Source organism: Oncorhynchus clarkii, chromosome 18, assembly GCF_045791955.1.
Source record: "Oncorhynchus clarkii lewisi isolate Uvic-CL-2024 chromosome 18, UVic_Ocla_1.0, whole genome shotgun sequence".
Taxonomy (NCBI): Eukaryota; Metazoa; Chordata; class Actinopteri; order Salmoniformes; family Salmonidae; genus Oncorhynchus; species Oncorhynchus clarkii.
This window is the reverse complement of record NC_092164.1, coordinates 57,184,112-57,201,686: the sequence shown is the minus strand read 5'-3', so window position 1 is coordinate 57,201,686 and position 17,575 is coordinate 57,184,112. Positions and strand designations below refer to the sequence as shown.

The window sequence follows — 17,575 nt, the reverse complement described above, 5'->3', positions numbered from 1 at the left end:
TTACTTGTAGTTTTAAAATGTGCATGTGTACTTGCAGTGACACATGACCTCTAAAAATACAGTACTTTCAATGTCACATTGTAAAGCGATGTGAGCACCAGTCCAGCAGGTGGCGGTATAGCATTTAGACCAGCAACATGGGGAATTATGTTGGTCAAGCAGATTAAACAGGAAGTGGGTTTCTAAAAGCCAGCAAGCCATTTTTCTCTTTTATTTGATCGAAAAATAACTAGCATAGTTTGCAAAAACTGTCTTATATTTATACTGTGTGAAATACGTTTGTCTTTTAACCTTGTTTTCGCTAAATTAGCATTAGCTGGTTATTCACCCATCAGCTAACGTTCGTTTACTAACAACAGGGTATCTTTAGATCGGTTCAGCTAGCTAGGTAAGTGGCTACATTTCAAATTTCCGGGGCAACAATGGAAGGTTTAGAAACGACATACGAGGATTCTAATGCCGAGGACTACATTGATTGCGCTGTAAGTAACGTTGAGTGTAGCCTAGGCACAATAAGCTAAACACAAATATGTTCGTAACAAGCTAACGACGTTACTAGGCTAAGCTAGCCGTTTTTTTCCACCACCACATCAGGAAGAATCTTCTGTTTTTCAGATCTGTACCAGATCCATTAGGGGTGAAACCCTGTATAAGATCCACCGGACTACAGTACTACACATGAGGGTAAGAAGCAAAGTTGCAGTCAAATATTTGAACTACTCAAGTCACAACGATCTGTTACCATCTTATAGCTTATAGAGTAATAAGGTCAAGACAAATCATGAGTAAAATTCCTGTTCACAAAATCAATCACAACGGTAAGTTTAAAAATAGTTATCAATTTCAAGCAGGAGGATGTGCTGAATGGGGCAATTCCATGGTGATGGAATTACAGACTTGTGATTATTTTTTCACTTTAAAAATGTATGCCAACACAATCATTGATTTCAAAGTTTAACAAACCATACAACTCTATGCATACTGATTACTTGAACAATTTACACAGTAAAACAAATGACTACGGTAAAATCTCCCTCAGTTATATTCTGTTATCCGCACAGTTCTTCCTGTAAATGTGTTGTTGTAAAATTATCTGTGGAAATTGTTAAGTAGTCCTTGTGCATCATCCATAGAGTTCAAAGTTTAACAAACCATAGAAATCAATGGTATTTGTTTGGTATACATTTGAAAAATAAGTCTCAGTATGATTCCTTTACCATGGAATTGCACATAGACGTCCTCTGTTATTAACCTCTTCTTTCCAGAACCAAGGTTTTGTGTTCTTCAAGAGCTTCCAGAAAGCAGCTATTGTTCACTTGTGGTCTCGTATTATATTTTTCCTCTTTCCAGATGGCTTCATTCTGCTTGTACAAATAACCAGCAAGGTATGGACTTAAATAAAGTTAATCTTTGCTTTCACCTTTGGTGTACCACCACCTTCTGGTGCACCTGATTTATGGTACAGTATTTTCCATAAAACTCTTGTTTTAGTGAATATTGTTGATGAAAATAGCACTACGCCAACAAGAATGAACGAACAAATCACCATGAAGTATCTAAAACCTCTTGATGTGTAACAAATATGTGCACACTGGAACTGTTTTAGTTTATTTCTGCTATCTCTTGATTCCTCTTGCTCCCAGTAACATCTTTAAGATGGGAGTGTGCCAACAATATACTTTTTCATGTTGCGTCATGGTTGAACAGAAGCCACGAGAGGCAAAATCGTGGTCATATTCTTCTTGGAAAGGTGTTGACTTTGGAACTTACCGAGTTCCTTCATTTTTACCCTGTGCCGTATTCATGACGCTTGGAGATGTCCCCTGTCTAGGTGCTGTAAAATACTGATGGATATTGCTGGGTTTGAGTCGTCATGACAACTTGTGGGAATATTGGAATGTAGAGAGAGTTGGTAGAAGGGAAAATGGTCTAATATTATATGTCATTTGGAAGAAGGAAAAATGCAACTTAGTCATGCTTGCATACATTTTTTACGTATGGGTGGTCCCAGGAACCGAACCATCTATCCTGGCATTGCCTACAGAGGACTATGTCTAGGCTTGTCTTTAAAGGATCAGATTAATCCCTTTCCTTTTCCCATGCAAAGTTGAGTCTACTTTTGCCGTCATGTTAGGTTTGGTTCTTCAATCGCCATGTTTCATTCTAATGGAACAACTGGACTTTCCGCTTCAACTTCACTGCTGCTCCAAAGACGGATCTTTTTGCCCTCAAAAGCAGATCATCTCGAGAAGGGACTTTCGAAGAAGTACTGTTGGCTCCTGTTAAGTGAGACAAGTGAACTCCGTACAAAGCTGTTCACTAGTCTCAATTGGAATATTGTTCATATTTTTTTATTTTTATACACCAGATCTGCATGCTCTGGTTTAGTGTACAAATTCAGTCCGAAGCCCTATCCGGAGTCCCTTGCATTGAACCGTCTTCGAGCGAGGTATTATAATAGAGAAATATCTTGACAATTTATTAGGGCAATGATTCGCCCTTAACTTACCTACAGGACTTTGTCACCACAGTATCATGGATCTTATTCACCTCTGAAGCATGCGGAGTGTCTTCCACTGGAATATTTCTGATGCTAGAAATTATAGTTGGAAGCAACCACATTCCTCTTTCAGTCGTTGTATGCCTCTTGGAGGTATTTCATAGTTTTCAAACCACAATTTTGCATTACAATGAGCTTGTGATCATAAGAGGATGGACAGAGCAAACGAACAAAACACAAATTCCAATGTACTCAATATTTTTTTAAAGCTTTCAAATCAAATGAAGACACCCAGTTGCTAAGTTTGTGTCAAACCCAAACAACGGAAGTATAGGTACTAAATTAAGAGGGGGCAGGTAAGTTCCAGGTCAGAGTCCAGATTGGGATGTATAGTATTACTCCCAAATGGCCCATCAGTGCACCTCGAGCTTTAGGTGTGGCTTCCTATTATATGTGTATGGTGTGCATGTGATTCCGTCCCGGGTCCTAACCCCATCTTTATCTGTAGTTCTGATAGCAAGGTTGCTGGTTACACCAACCAGTTACCCGCTGATCCATTGCTGATTGACTTAACTGAACCTGTTTTTCTCGGTTGCGTCTCCCTTCATTCCTGACAGAAAGAGGACCACCTGGTTTCTACTGGTAAGTAATTTCATCTTCCCTTCACTCACTGATTGTCGACGATGAGCTTGGGACCTCTGTAAGTGTCTTGTTGCTGCCCCTTCCTTCTGGCAGGGGTAAAGGAAGTTCAGAGTTTCAAACAGGCTCACTACCCTCTGTGCCATAGTGTTAGTGCACGTTGTATGGAAGGGTTGGTACATAGTCATTTTTGTTGAGTAAAATTCAATTAAACTGAGACTGCGATATGAACCTGCCACGATGAGCACCATGCAGCACCTCAGATCAGATGTGTGATGCAAGACCATGTGGAACAATACATTTAACATTAATGTGCACCCGTTTATTTATTATCCTATGAACTACTACTAGTTTGATGGCTGCAGCCATCAATTGTCCCATTAACAATCACACATTTTAGCAAACTTTCTTTTCAAACTTCACATTTCTCTTGTATAAGCTACTTATCGTAATGAACAATGTCAGCAAAATGCTTGCGATAAGTGATCGGTGTCGATCATTTTCGGGTTTATTGTCCCAGCTCTAGGGTAGGGATGTTCCAAGGATCCCGGATAGCACTAACCATGCTTTCAGTTGTTGGGGAAATCAGTCCTATATTGCTGTTTGCTTTGCATTACTGACTCTACCTTCAGAGAGAGAGAGCAGTACCATAGCTTCACATGGTAGCAGTTTCTGTGAACATACAGTACCAGTGAAAAGTTTGGACACACCTACTCTTTGCAGATTTTATTTTTATATGATCAAATAATAGCGACGACATCAACTATGAAATCATGTAGCAACCAAAAAAGTGTTAACCAAATCAAAATATATTTTATTTTTGAGATTCTTCAAATAGCCATCCTTTGCCTTGATGATAGCTTTGCACACACTCAACCAGCTTCATGAGGTAGTCAACTGGTGTGCATTTCAATGTTTTATTTGACCTTTTTTTAACTAGGCAAGTCAGTTAACTGCCTTGTTCAGGGGCAGAATGACAGATTTTGTACCTTGTCAGCTCGGGGATTCGATCCAACCTTTCGGTTACTAGTCCAACGCTCTAACCACTAGGCTATGCTGCCGCCCCAAAAATTACCAGGTGGGCCTTGGTAATTTGCGGAATTTCTTTCCTCCTTCAATGCGTTTGAGCCAATCATTTGTTTTGTGACAAGGTAGGGTTGGTAAGTAAGACACATCTCAACATCAACTGTTCAGAGGAGACTGCGTGAATCAGGCCTTGATGGTCGATTGCTGCTAAGAAAACACTACTATAGGACAGCAATAATAAGAAGAGACTTGCTTGGGCCAAGAAATACAAGCAATGGACATTAGTCTTTGTGAGACGCAGAGTATGTGACCGGATGATCTCTGCATGTGTAGTTCCCACTGTGAAGCATGGAGATGGTGTGGGGGTGCTTTGCTGGTGACACTGTCTGTGATTTATTTCAAATTCAAGGCACACAACCAGCATGGCGACCACAGCATTCTGAAGTGATACGCCATCCCATGTGGTTTGCGCTTAGTGGGACTATCATTTGTTTTTCAACAGGACAATGACCCAACACACCTCCAGGTTGTGTAAGGGCTATTTTACCAAGAAGGAGAGTGATGGAGTGCTGCATCAGATGACTTGGCCTCCACAATCACTCGACCTCAACCCAATTGAGATGGTTTGGGATGAGTTGGACCGCAGAGTGAAGGAAAAGCAGCCAACAAGTGCTCAGCATATGTGGGAACTCCTTCAAGATTGTTGGAAAAGCATTCCAGGTGAAGCTGGTTGAGAGAATGCCAAGTGTGCAAAGCTGTCATCAAAGGATGGCAACCTCAAAGAATCTCAAATAACATTTATTTTGATTTGTTTACATTTTTTGATTACTACATGATTCCATATGTGTTATTTCATAGTTTTGATGTCTTCACTATTTTCTACAATGTAGAAAATAGTGGAAAAAACCCTTGAATGAGTAGGTGTCAACTTTTGACTGGTACTGCACCTGATTATGTAAAAAAAAACATGCTCTTCCCATTTCCTGTGACGTCCACTCATTTGTATGAGAGAAACAGAACTTTATTGTTGGTTACTGCAAAAATAAATAGCTGTTTTGTCAAACCAATCTAGCTGGCGAAATAAGAATGAATTAAAGTCCATGCTCACCGGTGGATTTCAACAGGTCATTAAACCATAGTATGTCTGCAGTCTACCACCTGAAACCATTAAGGCTAAAGTAAATGTGTCTGTATGTGGAATGAAATTTCACATCAATCAATTGGATCCAAATCTGTGAACTGGGATTTGAGTCTAAGTAAGTATGTGGTTCTCCTGTTCTCCATGTACTGGAAGATGCTAGCTGGACAGAGGAAAATAAACATCCAAAGGCCATTGTTGTCTATGCTTTTAAGAGGAGGACATGGCAATGGAATTGGAAAGCCCCTCAATCACTTTCTTTAAAGGACTCTCTATATAGGGAACTCTTAATTGCGAATGCAGTGAAGGCTTTGGCCCACAACTGACCTGCCAGCAATCACACAGCCCTTAACTAGACATGTGATTTAGCAAAGTCCCTTGCTTAGTGCAAGTGGCTATGCGTTGTCCCATTCTCCCACCCCGAGCACTGAGGACTGAAAACATCGACACTTTGGGTGATGTGTTTGAGTGAAAAGCACCTTTTCTGAGGCCGCAGTCATGTGGTCCCACAGTCTTCACACACTTGCTAAAAAATCCGGGACTCTTTGTATTGTGCTCACTCTTGTAGCTATTGGTATGCACACTTGAATGTTACCTTACAAAACTGTTTCGGTTGTCCTTTGGCGCAGAAGTATTTTCCTTTTATTTTTGAACAATGTTAAAAAGCTTAATCTGTATATATCGTATGAACTAGAATTAACAGCAAGATGGCCGTACACATGAATGGTCACCTCGATGTTGATTTGCATCGCTATTCCTCGACTGCCTTCTATTTTTCTGCTATCGAATGTCCTAATGGACACTTCAAGAGTTCTACATTGCACAGACCGTAAGACAGTGGATGTGTTGACCTGTGCCTGCTATTCTCACAGGTCAGTTTGCAAAAAATAAAATCGGCTGAGATATTAGACAAACATTGCGCAATCCTGTCCCTGGTAAGCATGCTTCAATTTCTTTGAAGAGACTCAATTCTATTAGGATTGCAGTTCACTCCCCTTGGACCCACAGCTACTTCTGGTTTTCCTGCAGTTGTCAGAAATTGGATTTCTGCGCTGTGAGGTCATTGCGATTTCTATGGCTGATTTGGTTGAAGGAACTCCCCAAGAAACACTTGAAAATGCCAGTCTCTTGGTAGTGACTCGCAGTCTGGGTGGAATGTCTGAAGGACTCAAACCATTTCCTTCAGCAGACCAATCCATCATTTCAGTATGTATCCGTAACGTATGGATGATGGCCAGGTTATCCATGAATTTTAACAATTTGTGAAAAACAAACACTTGAATGCAGTGGGTTGAACTGGAGAGAGAGCAGTTCATACACGCAGATGAAGGACCTGGAAGGATTCTGTATAGAGGAATGGTCGAAGAACCCTCCCAGTGTGTTCTACAACTCATTAAACATTTGAGAAAAGTTTTGACAACAGGGGTGTCAATTTTGACCCATATTTTTGAAAAAAAATGATTGTTTAATAACAAGTAATCTTTATCTGAGCAATTGTATTAGCATAATATAATTTCCCTTTTTGTTGCATGCAATATAGATCAGTATATTTATTTGAGTCATTTTTGCTAGGGTTTATCAAGGGTGTCAATAATTCCGGACCCCACTGTATGTATGTGAATTATTGACTTTTCCAGTGCTACGATTTGTTACGTTTTTACCGCTGTAGTCTGTTCAAGCACTATTTGTAATCTAAAGACCATATCATTGATTGTGGCATTGATCTCTAACTTCTGATGTTGTGGATCTCACAGGGCGGGCTACCAGGGATCATGAGTTACCAGATTTCACGGATATCAAACACTACCTCCAATACCTGAAACTTGATGAGCCAATCATTGGTAAATACTGTATTTTAAAACCATGTCTAATTCAACACACAATTATAACTTCCAAGTTGGTGCCCAAAGAGCATATACTTGTAGAAGTGAACTGGGTCAAAATTAGTTAAGAGAGAGTTGTCGGTTTAAAGTGTCCCTTTCTGACCTGTACGTCTCATTTCTTCATGTCAGGTTTGAGTCTTCTGGCGGAGGTGGAGCCAGTCTCCCATGACCGTCAGCCTGGCCCCAGATACATCTGCAGATTATGCGATCTGGAGGCATCCTTACCCAACATGGTCAATCATTTAATTGGTCGCAGACATCGACAGAATTACCTGGTAAGGAGGAGATTTACTGGCATAACCTGGATATGCGTCTCATGCATGATCCTCTTGCTGGACGTTTTATTAAAGCTAAGCAAGGATCATGGTGGTCAGGATCTTTAAATATAGTGATGCTTGATGTACTTTCCTTTTTCTAGGATATGAAAAGGAAAGACTTGGTGACATGGGACAGTACCAATGCCCTGGCTCAATCGGGGAAGGCTTTACGAGCCATGGCGGAGATTGTGGAAAGACAGAATGGGCAAGGAAGTCCAAAGGTAAGTCATCATGATTCCCTCTGGTAAGGTACCTGCTTATTGACAAGAGTTTGCATTTATATTTTAGTCATTTTGCAGACGCTCTTATCCAGAACGACTTACAGGAGCAATTAGGGTTAAGTGAACATCAACGGATTGTTTTTACTTAGTCAACTCAGGGATTTGAACCAGCAACCTTTAGGTTACTGGCCAACGATCTTAACGACTAGGCTACCTGCCACTGTAGGTCTACATACCAGTCTATGTGCCTCTCGTAAAGTAATTGTTTCATTTATTTGCAAGTGTTATTTGTGTTCTATTTGAAATCTTCTGATCCTAATCTTTGGTTTTTATTTTAGCCTTTGAGGAAAAAACGAAATGTGGGCAAATTGAACATTTCAAGAGGTAAGATCTTTTCAGAATTCTTTTAGTAAATTAGTCTATTAGTAAAATCAGAAAAAAAAGAAGAAAAAAATCTAAACTAAACATTTTCCGATCATGAGTCATTGAACTAGTAGTGTTTATTCTCAACTTGTCCAATATCAAACTGAAAACATTGACAATGTTATTTTCCCTTTTTCAGTTCCCCCGAAAGAAAGAGGGGCCAAGAATCAGCCAAAACCAACACATTCTCATCCATCAGACATGAGGCGGGAAGGACACCTGCATCCAGGGAGGATGGATTTCCCAGACGGGGAGTACCACCACAGAGGAGGCCGCCCTGAAGATGATCTATATAGACCTCCCTTCCATGAAGACGATCCTTACTTATTGTCCGGGGCAGTGCGAGAGGTTTACCTGAGAGGAGGAGACCCCAGCCTGCGTGGTTTTGAGGAAGACGAGCTTCGTAGAGCAGGCTATCATGAAGATGACCTTCGTAGAAGGGATCACTACCTTGAAGAACAAATCCATGGTCAGGATTATTTGGAGGACATGCGTAGACGAGAGTTTTTGGAGTCCAGGCCAGGTCACCAAGAGGAAATCCCTCATCGCCAAGCATACCCTGAAGAACCTCCACGCAGGAGTGTCTACCCGGAGAATGATCCTCTCAAACAGTTCTATTCTGATGAGGTTCTCCGTAGAACATTTCATGCTGCTGAAGCTTCTAAGGAGCGGGCCTTTCGAGAAGATGAATCACCACATGGGAGGAGCTATCCTCATGTTCCGGCCTATCCGCAGGAATTTCCTCCTGAACGTGCCTATCCTGACAAAGCTCCTCTCTGCTTTGAACACGCCCATGGAAGGGCAGCCCACGGACCACCTGTTCATGAAGACCCTTACTCCGAGGATACCCGTAGAAGCGGATACCTTGAGGAGGCACAACGCAGGGCGTACAATGAGGAACAACATGGGCCAGCCTATCCAGAAGGCAACCCTCATAGGCGATCTCACGACAGGGATCCAAACGGCCGTGGCTACCCCAAGGGGCCAGATGGGCAAGGAGCTGCTGACGAAGACTTGAGGTTCCCAAATCAAATGGAGGGACCAATGGAGACAGGGGGTCAAGGCAGCAGGGAGCATTTGTTTGACCTTGTCAAGGCCATTCGCCAGGAGGGGAGGGGTCCACAGCATCCAGAGATGGAGCGAGGGATGGGACCATCAGGAATGAGGGGGACTCCTCAGAAGCCAGCAGAGGGTGGCAGAATGAGAACAGAGATCCCCGAACCTTTCCGGCGCTTCCTGGAAGGAGCCACAGATGACCACAAGAGCCCCGGGAAACGGAAGAGAAAGAGCAGGTTCTCTGATGCCACAGAACAGGAGGAGGACGTGTTGAAGTTAATGTAAGTGTGAATAAGTACACATCACCACGCGTTAAACTTTTCCATCATTACATCCTGAGGTGAAAGGTGTTTTGGTTACTATTACACTAAGGGTGTTCTATAATGATTCTTACAAAATCTTCTTCCCTCCAGGCAAGCTGGTGACAATAGAAGAAGGTCAGAACCTTTTGCCAAGCCACAGGTATATAGACAATGGTTTTAATTAAACCTTTATTTAACTAGGCAAGTCAGAACAAATTCTTCTTTACAAGGACGGCCTACACCGGCCAAACCCGGACGACGCTGAGACAATTGTGCGCCGCCCTATGGGACTCCCAATCACGGCCAGTTGTGATACAGCCTGGAATCGAACCAAGGTGTTGGTAGTGACTTCAAGCACCGATGCAGTGTGTTAGACAGCTGCGCCACTCGGGAGCCCTCTGCTAAGCGGAACTGACATTTTTAAATGTTTTACATTTTAGTAATTCAGCAGGCACTCTTATCCAGAGTGACCTACAGGAGCAATGGGGTTAAGTGCCTTGCTCAAGGGCACGTTGACTGATTTTGCCTAGTCGGCTCAGGATTTGAACCAGCAACCTTTCTGTTACTGGCCCAATGCTCTTAACCACTAGGCTACCTGCCGCAACTGACAATTGTTAAAGTTTGTTAATTGTCTGTGTAATGTCTTATTGAGTACCTTATTCTAATTGTTTAGGGTGCTTATCAAGGAGTAGCAGGCTCCAGACCAATGGCAGAGACAACTCCAGACACTGGGAATGTTTTGGATGTACTGGTAAGATCCTAATAAAAGAGTAACATGGGAAAATGCCATACCTTTTGCACAAAGACAACTGTCATAGCCTTTAGTTGACGACTTTTGGGAAGAGAAATGGTATTATTTAACTGACCATGTTCTTTCATGTACTTGCTTTCCCTCTAGAATAACATACAGGTTGAGAATGTGGAAGAGGCCAACTTCCTGAAGGACAAGCTGTGTAACCTTCTGAAAGAGTTCCAAGACAAAAAATATGAGAAGACAGCGGTAATGCCTGCGGTAGGTATTCATTGTGTTGCACAGCATGTTGCGCAGTTTCTTTACGGATGTCAGTTGACGATGAATGGATCATAGGCTGACTTGAGAATGCGAACATTTCCTCTTCTCTGAAACTTTTAAAAAGTTGGTTTATGTAAGTAAGATGGTCCTTTCCTCATTTCAACTGTAGTACAAAAGCCTACATCCAACAGTAATTTCCAAAGAATATAATCACATGAGCAAGGATCACCTGGAAAATCCCAGAGATGACTATGAAAGAAACTACAGAGAAGTGCAAGAGGAGAGACATTACGAAGGCCATCCTCCCAGACACTCAAAGGAACGCTCACAGGAGCGCTACACTCCAGAGACCCCACAGGATCCTTACAGAGACACAGACATGAGAATGGAGAGGAGAGCTCAATATGAAGGTAAACTATGTATGCATGTTTCTCACAACAAAATTGCAGAAGTTCATTACAGTCATTTTGTATATATTTTTGTGGGACTTTAAAAATAATAATAATTCCACATCTACATCATCTTTCTTCTTTCAGAGGTCTTTGGGCATGTTGAGATGTACCCACAATCTCATGCTCGTCCAGAGGAGCCAATGGCATACCCCCACGAGAGTTGTCAGGGGCCGATGTACCCTCGTGATTACCCACCTGCAGGGGATCTTCACCATCCATTCAATCCTACACCCCCAATACACTGGGAGCGGGGGTACAGGACGGGTGTCCCTCAATCCACCAGCCTAGACAAAATCACCTCCACTCTCCTGGAGCTTGTGGCAAGGAAAAAGTGATTTTACAGTAGAACCACCATGTGTAAAAAATATTTGTATTGATCTGAGCTCAACTGTATTTCTGTTGGAATTTTGCTTTTGAAATGTTTCTACACTTTTATTTGCTTTAATTGTTCATCTTGATGGCTAGATTTAAGGGTTAAAGGTTTTGTAGCAATTATTTGACATTAGTAATCCGAAAATATGCTTTGAACGGTGTAGACATGTTGTTGAAAACAAAATGATTTCTTTTGAATAACTTCTATTCACTTAACACTGCATTGTAACTGACAATAAAACATTTGTGACCACAAATCAGTTCTGATCCAAACAAGATGGTTAAAGAAATATTACACTGAACAAAAATATAAGCGCAACATGTAAAGTGTTGGTCCCTTTGTTTCATGAGCTGAAATAAACTATCCTAGAAATGTTCCATACACACCAAAAGGTTCTCATTTTGTGCACAAATTATTTTACATCCCTGTTCGTGATCATTTCTCCTTTTCCAAGATAATCCATCCACCTGACAGGTGTGGCACATAAAGAAGCTGATTAAACATGATCATTACACAGGTGCACCTTGTGCAGGTGTCAACAGGTCACTAAAATGTACAGTTTTGTCACACAACACAATGCCACAGATATCTCAAGTTTTGAGGGAGCATGCAATTGGCATAATGATTGCAGGAATGTCCACCAGAGCTGTTGCTGGAGAATTTAATGTTTATTTCTCTACCATACACTGCCTCCAACATCGTTTCAGAGAATTTGACAGAACATCCAACCGTCCCTACAACCACAGACCACGTGTAACCACGGCAGCCCAGTACCTCCACATCCGGCTTCTTCACCTGCGGGATTGTCTGAGATCAGCCACCTGGACAGCTGATGAAACTGGGTTTGCACAAGCGAATAATTTTTGCTCAAACTGTCTCAGGGAAGCTCATCTGTGTTTTTGTCGTCCTCACAAGGGTTTTGACCTGACTGCAGTTCCGCGATGTAACCAACTTCAGTGGTCAAATGCTCACCTTCGATGGCCACTGGCACACTGGAGAAGTGTGCTCTTTACAGATTAATACCGGTTTCAACTCTACATGGCGTTGTGTGGGCAATCAGTTTGCTGATGTCAACGTTGTGAATAGAGTGCCCCATGGTGGCTGTGTGGTTATGGTATGGGCAGGCATAAGCTACAGACAATGGTATTTTATCAAAGGCAATTTGAATACATAGAGATACCGTGACGAAATCCTGTGGCCCATTGTGGTGCCATTCATCCACCGCCATCACCTCATGTTTCCACATGATAATGCATTGCCCCATGTCTCAAGGATCTGTACACAATCCCTGGAAGGTGAAAATGTCCCAGTTCTTCCATGGCCTGCATACTCACCAGACATTTCACCAATTGAGCATGTTTGGGATGCTCTGGATCAACGTGTAAGACAGCATGTTCCAGTTCCCGCAAATATCCAGCAACTTTGTACAGCCATTGACGAGAAGTGGGACAACATTTCAAGGCCAGAATCAACATCATGATCAACTATGTGAATGAGATATGTCGTGCTGCATGAGGTGACCAACAGATGCATATATGTGACCAACAGAATCATATCTGTATTCCCAGTCATGTGAAATCCATAGATTTGGGCCCAATTAATTTATTTCAATTGACCGATTTCCTTATATGAACTATAACTAAGTAAAAGCTTTGAAATTGTTGCATTTTATATTTTTGTTCGGTGTAGTTTTCCATACAAGGATTAGAAAAATATCGACATTGGGATAGAATGGGAACACAATAGTATTTGGTTTTCAAATGTAGGTCATTATCCTATAAGTGATGTGGTAGAATAAGCTGTTTTACTTGTTCTTTCCGTGGCAGATACACGTTTCTCTGCATGTTTGATGCAGAGAATCTCTTATGGAAAGGGGGTGGAACAGCACCATAGATTTATGGCCAGCAGCCAGCAGGTCCCTAAATTATTCACACACCATTGCACACCCTTTGACTTCCTGGGTTTGTAAAATAATTATGTGAAGCATTTTGTAGTTTGAGGCTCAGAATTTGAAGTTCTTGACGTCAGCGCACCAACGTAGTACAGTTTCCGGTTAGAGCAGAAGTACTTGGCAGCCATCTTGTTTCCCGTTGCTACTGAAATAAAATAAATAATACGGTGAGCTGAACTTCACTTGTGCTAACCCGTAAAACAAAGTGAGTAAAAATCAGATTATATACATGGTTAATATCTATATGTGAAACCATACTGTGTCGCTATGGAATTGGGGCTATGACTTTGCGCATTTTCAATTGCTGTTCTTGTCCAATAGACGATTGTTTTGGAAGATGAACATAGGCGCCATTTCCCTCCCAGCTCTCTGAGCCGCTTATTGGTGGCCAGCTGAAAGGAACCGAGGCGGCCAAGAAACTGCCGCACTGAGGCCGCCATGTTGGCTCTTGTCTAAATTCTGCCTCGTACGACTGGCGATTTTTGGTAGATCCCTAATGGCGTCAGTTTCACAACTAACTGAACCCGTAGAAACCTTGATTGGTGGAATCTAGTCCGAGGTTTGATTGGTCTGAAGGACAGATCCAAACGTAGTCTTTATTGGTTAGAGAGCTTTACCCCAGTTTTGCAAACTTTCCATTGATCAGCAGTACCTGTTGTTCAGGGGCGAATTAGCTCTAACACATGGGCCAATGTTTAGCGTGTATCATCGTCTTCCATTGACTGGGTTGGGTTTACCATCGAGCACATAAGTAAACTAGCTTACAACTCCCCGAGACCGGGCTCTCTAACCCTCTTTCTGGAGAGTTACGTTCCTGTAGGTTTTCGCTGCAACCCTAAAGCACCTGATTCTAATAGTTATTTGGTTGAGCAATTGAATCAGGTTAGTTATTACTGGTTGGGTTGAAAACCTACAAGGGTTTAAAAAGGGCAAAGATTGTTGTGGAAAACGAGTCTGAATCGTTTCTTGTTGGTGGAATATGTTCTTTGGATAAAGGTGTTTATTTTGGAAACCCTTTTGAAGTCAAGAGGATGGTTAAAAAGGAGAGTTGGGAAAAGTGGATGCGGTCAAAGCAACAAAGGAGTGGTATGGTGTTGATATCGTGTGTATCTAAAGAGCAAAAGGAGCGTGAAATGTGGCTTATCGACGCATGAAGTAGACTGCATGGATTTTTGGAGTAGGGTATCGGTAAAAGGTGTCATCTCTGGCATCCCGTTGGACATAGATAAATAATATCTTAGACCAAAAATTCCAGGAGTAGTTAATGTACGTGGCTTGACCCGTATGGAGAATGGGGGAAAAGGAGCAAAGTTTATCTGTATTATTGATGTTTGATGAGTATTTACCACCCTCTGTAAAGTTGGGATATACAGTGCATTCAGAAAGTAGTCAGAGCACATTACTTTTTCCACATTTTTGTTATGTTACAGCCTTATTCTAAAATGTATTAAATTAATGTTTTTCCTCGTCAGTCTACACACAATACCCCATTATAACAAAGAGAAAACAGGTTTTTAGATTTTTTTTGCATGTTCATAAAAAACTTAAGTATTCAGACCCTTTGCTATGAGACTCAAAATTGAGCTCAGGTGCATCCTGTTTCCATTGATCATCCTTGATGTTTCTACAACTTGTTTGGAGTCCACCTGTGGTAAATTCAATTGATTTGACATAATTTGGAAAGGCACGTCTCTATATAAGGTCCAACAGTTGACCGTGCATGTCAGATCAAAAACCAAGCCATGAGGTCGAAGGACTTGTCCGTAGAGCTCTGAGACAGGATTGTGTCAAGGCACAGATCTGAGGAAGGGTAGCAAAACATTTCTGCAGCTTTGAAGGTCCCCAAGAACACAGTGGCCTCCATCATTCTTAAATGGAAGATGTTTGGAACCACCATGTCTCCTTCCTAGAGCTGGCTGCCTGAGCAATCGGTGGAGAAGGGCCTTGGTCAGGGAGATGACCAAGAACCTGATGGTCACTCTGACAGAGTTCCGGAGGTCTTCTGTGGAGATGGGATAAACCTTCCAGAAGGACAACTCTCTTCAGCACTCCACCCATCAGATCTTTATGGTAAAGTGGCCAGACGGAAGTCACTCCTCAGTAAAAGGCAGGTGACAGCCCACTTGGGATTTGCCAAAAGGCACCTAAAGACTCTCATACCAAGATAAACAAGATTCCCTTGTCTGATTAAACCGAGATCGAACTCTTTGGCCTCAATGCCAAGCGTCAAGTATGGAGGAAACCTGGCACCATCCCTAACGTGAAGCATAGTGGTGGCAGCATCATGCTGTGGGGATGTTTTTCAGTGGCAGGGACTGGGAGACTAGTCAGGATCGAGGGAGCGATGAATTAAGCAAAGTTCAGCAAGATCCTTTATGAAAACCTGCTCCAGAGCACTCAGGACCTCAGACTGGGGTGAAGGTTTGTCTTCCAACAGGACAATGACCCCTCCAGCCAAGACAACGCAGGGGTGGCTTCGGGAAAAGTCTCTAAATGTCCTCAAGTGGCCCAGCCAGAGCCCGAACTTGAACCCGATCAAACATCTCTGGAGAGACTTGAAAATAGCTGTGCAGTGACGCTCCCCATCCAACCTGGCAGAGCTTGAGAGGATCTGCAGAGGATAATTAGAGAAACCCCCCAAATACAGGTGTGCCAAGCTTGTAGTGTCATACCCAAGAAGACTCGAGGCTGTAATCGCTGCCATAGGCGCTTCAGCAAAGCACTTATGTAAATGTGATATTTCAGCATTTTTAAAACCTGTTTTGCCTGTTTTGCTTTGTCATCTCCAATTCCACCAGTTTTGCTAATGGCCATTTAACCGAAATATGCATCATATTCATTGTTTACATTTCCACGTACTGACTGCCAGTTATTGTGAACCACATTTTTGTGTGCACTGACTCTTATCAGAGAATGGTTTGCAAGCCCTGTCACATCCTACGAGCGTCAGAGCCGGTGTAGTACGATTCGATCTTAGTCCTGTATTGACGCTTGTTTGATGGTTCATCGGAGGGCATAGCGGGATTTCTTATAAGCTTCTGGATTAGAGTCCCGCTCCTTGAAAGCGGCAGCCCTAGCCTTTAGCTCAGTGCGGATGTTGTCTGCAATCCATGGCATCTGGTTGGGATATGTGCTAGTGATGCACCGATATTACATTTTTGGCCGATACCGATATCCAATATTTTCCTTGCCAAAAAACCCCCGATACCGATATTTAAAATTGTAGCTGCCTTTTAAGCATTCTAGTACATTTAAATAGTTAACACACACACACACACGCGGACACAGCGGTCTAAGGCACTGCATCTCAGTGCAGGAGGTGTCACTACAGTCCCTGGTTCGAATCCAGGCTGTGTCACATCCGGCTGTGATTTGGAGTCTCATAGGGCGGCGCTCAATTGGTCCGGGTTTGGCTGGGGTAGGCCGTCATTGTAAATAAGAATTAGGTCTTAACTGACTTTCCTAGTTAAATAAAGGTTACACACACACACCACACTGACCAAAAATGTATTTTGTTGGCATTTACATATGTCCCCATTACCAGTAAAACCTAATCAAAACCCATTTATTTCACTTACTTGCTGTGCTGTTTCGTTGTTCAGTCGTTTCATTCTCAACCAGGATTTCTATGGAACGCCGTTTGTGTGTATGTTGGGGCGGCAGGGTAGCCTAGTGGTTAGCGCATTGGACTAGCAACCGAAAGGTTGCAAGTTCATATCCCCGAGCTGACAAGGTACAAATCTGTCGTTCTGCCCCTGTTCCTAGGCCGTCATTGAAAATAAGAATTTGTTCTTAACTGACTTGCCTAGTTAAATAAAGGTAAAATAAAAATGTCTTGACGCTAATCGCAGTGACGCTATTACTGTGTAACTCTGGTAGGGCAACATCTGAAAACGGATTTGTAAAACTGATAGCCTGGCTTGTTTATCTCTAAACAGTGTCAGTAAGCGAACATGTCCCAGGTAGCAGGCACCAGCCGCACAAGTCATGGGAAGGCTTCTGCTGCAGAGTGACCTTGTCAGGTGTCATCATGGAGGTTTGGGTTTAGGCAAGTCTGCCTGCACCGCCATAGAGCTGCTCTATAATCATTAACCACCCTGTTACCAGCTCTACTCTGTTTGCCTGCTCTCCCTGTACCACAATTGAAAAGGGAACATTGAGCTTTGTGTGTGTCTCTTTCTCTCTCTCTCTCGCTCTCTTTTTCATATTTACCACTTAGTTGCAGATACGCCCCTTGTATTCATATCAGTGTGTAACTGGCAAATTGTGAGCTCTTGGCCTG

The 17,575-nt window shown here is 42.4% G+C and overlaps 2 protein-coding genes across 15 annotated transcripts in view; both read left to right on the top strand.

Moving 5' to 3' along the window:
* Positions 1–149: 149 nt before the first annotated feature.
* On the top strand, positions 150–11,733 carry LOC139373756 (uncharacterized). Of its 2 annotated transcripts, XM_071114721.1 has the most exons (13): positions 150–482; positions 616–684; positions 3,118–3,142; positions 7,058–7,144; positions 7,316–7,461; positions 7,605–7,724; positions 8,063–8,108; positions 8,287–9,484; positions 9,617–9,665; positions 10,179–10,256; positions 10,404–10,517; positions 10,687–10,927; positions 11,054–11,733. In XM_071114721.1, the coding sequence occupies exons 1-13, from the start codon at positions 423–425 to the stop codon at positions 11,302–11,304; spliced, it is 2,484 nt and encodes an 827-aa protein (XP_070970822.1). In that variant the 5' UTR covers positions 150–422; the 3' UTR covers positions 11,305–11,733. The 2 variants fall into 2 exon arrangements, with proteins under 2 accessions (XP_070970822.1, XP_070970823.1); XM_071114722.1 differs by lacking the exon at positions 3,118–3,142 and having other exon boundaries at positions 161–482.
* Positions 11,734–13,384: 1,651 nt separating this feature from the next.
* The window catches only part of LOC139373754 (nuclear transcription factor Y subunit gamma-like), a 38,866-nt gene continuing 34,675 nt past the window's right edge, over positions 13,385–17,575 (top strand). For 10 of the 13 annotated variants that reach the window (XM_071114710.1, XM_071114693.1, XM_071114718.1 and 7 more), the window contains exon 1: positions 13,402–13,498. In XM_071114710.1, coding sequence (XP_070970811.1) covers position 13,498 — 1 coding nt within the window. In that variant the 5' untranslated portion in view covers positions 13,402–13,497. Of the gene's footprint in view, positions 13,499–17,575 lie in introns of all 13 variants that reach the window. The other 3 variants (XM_071114720.1, XM_071114703.1, XM_071114708.1) reach the window with 2 other exon arrangements.

Excerpts from the sequence above, each read along its gene's own strand:
- LOC139373756 (XM_071114721.1), top strand. The coding sequence starts at position 423 with ATGGAAGGTTTAGAAACGACATACGAGGATTCTAATGCCGAGGACTAC. Across the intron at positions 483-615 it reads AGGACTACATTGATTGCGCT|ATCTGTACCAGATCCATTAG; the intron begins GTAAGTAACGTT and ends TCTGTTTTTCAG. Across the intron at positions 10,928-11,053 it reads GAGGAGAGCTCAATATGAAG|AGGTCTTTGGGCATGTTGAG; the intron begins GTAAACTATGTA and ends TTCTTCTTTCAG.